This window comes from Octopus bimaculoides, chromosome 18 (genome assembly GCF_001194135.2).
Source record: "Octopus bimaculoides isolate UCB-OBI-ISO-001 chromosome 18, ASM119413v2, whole genome shotgun sequence".
NCBI lineage: Eukaryota > Metazoa > Mollusca > Cephalopoda > Octopoda > Octopodidae > Octopus > Octopus bimaculoides.
Genome location: NC_068998.1, coordinates 9,389,978 through 9,390,183, shown reverse-complemented (window position 1 = coordinate 9,390,183; position 206 = coordinate 9,389,978). Strand labels below are relative to the sequence as shown.

The following is a 206-nucleotide window of genomic DNA, read 5'->3' as shown; positions in this document are numbered from 1 at the left end:
AACAGGGTGTGAGTAAAGAGGTAGAAAGAGTGATAGAGAGAAAAAAAAAATGAAAGGTTAATCCAGTGTATTCAGTGTTGAGAGCATGTCAGGACGCGGTGCCTGTGACGGAGCCATGCTCTTCAGTGCGGTCCGTGCGTACTCGGATGTCAAAAGTCCGGCATCTCGCAGCTTCTCTTCCAAACGAAAGCGTGGATCGGATGTAA

The 206-nt window shown here is 48.1% G+C and overlaps 1 protein-coding gene across 1 annotated transcript in view; it reads right to left on the bottom strand.

Moving 5' to 3' along the window:
* Positions 1-6: 6 nt before the first annotated feature.
* LOC106870511 (coiled-coil domain-containing protein 148) overlaps positions 7-206 on the bottom strand; it is a 61,034-nt gene continuing 60,834 nt past the window's right edge. The window contains exon 11 of the mRNA XM_052974528.1: positions 7-204. Within this exon, the coding sequence (XP_052830488.1) occupies positions 58-204 (147 nt within the window). The 3' untranslated portion in view covers positions 7-57. The remainder of the gene's footprint in view (positions 205-206) is intronic.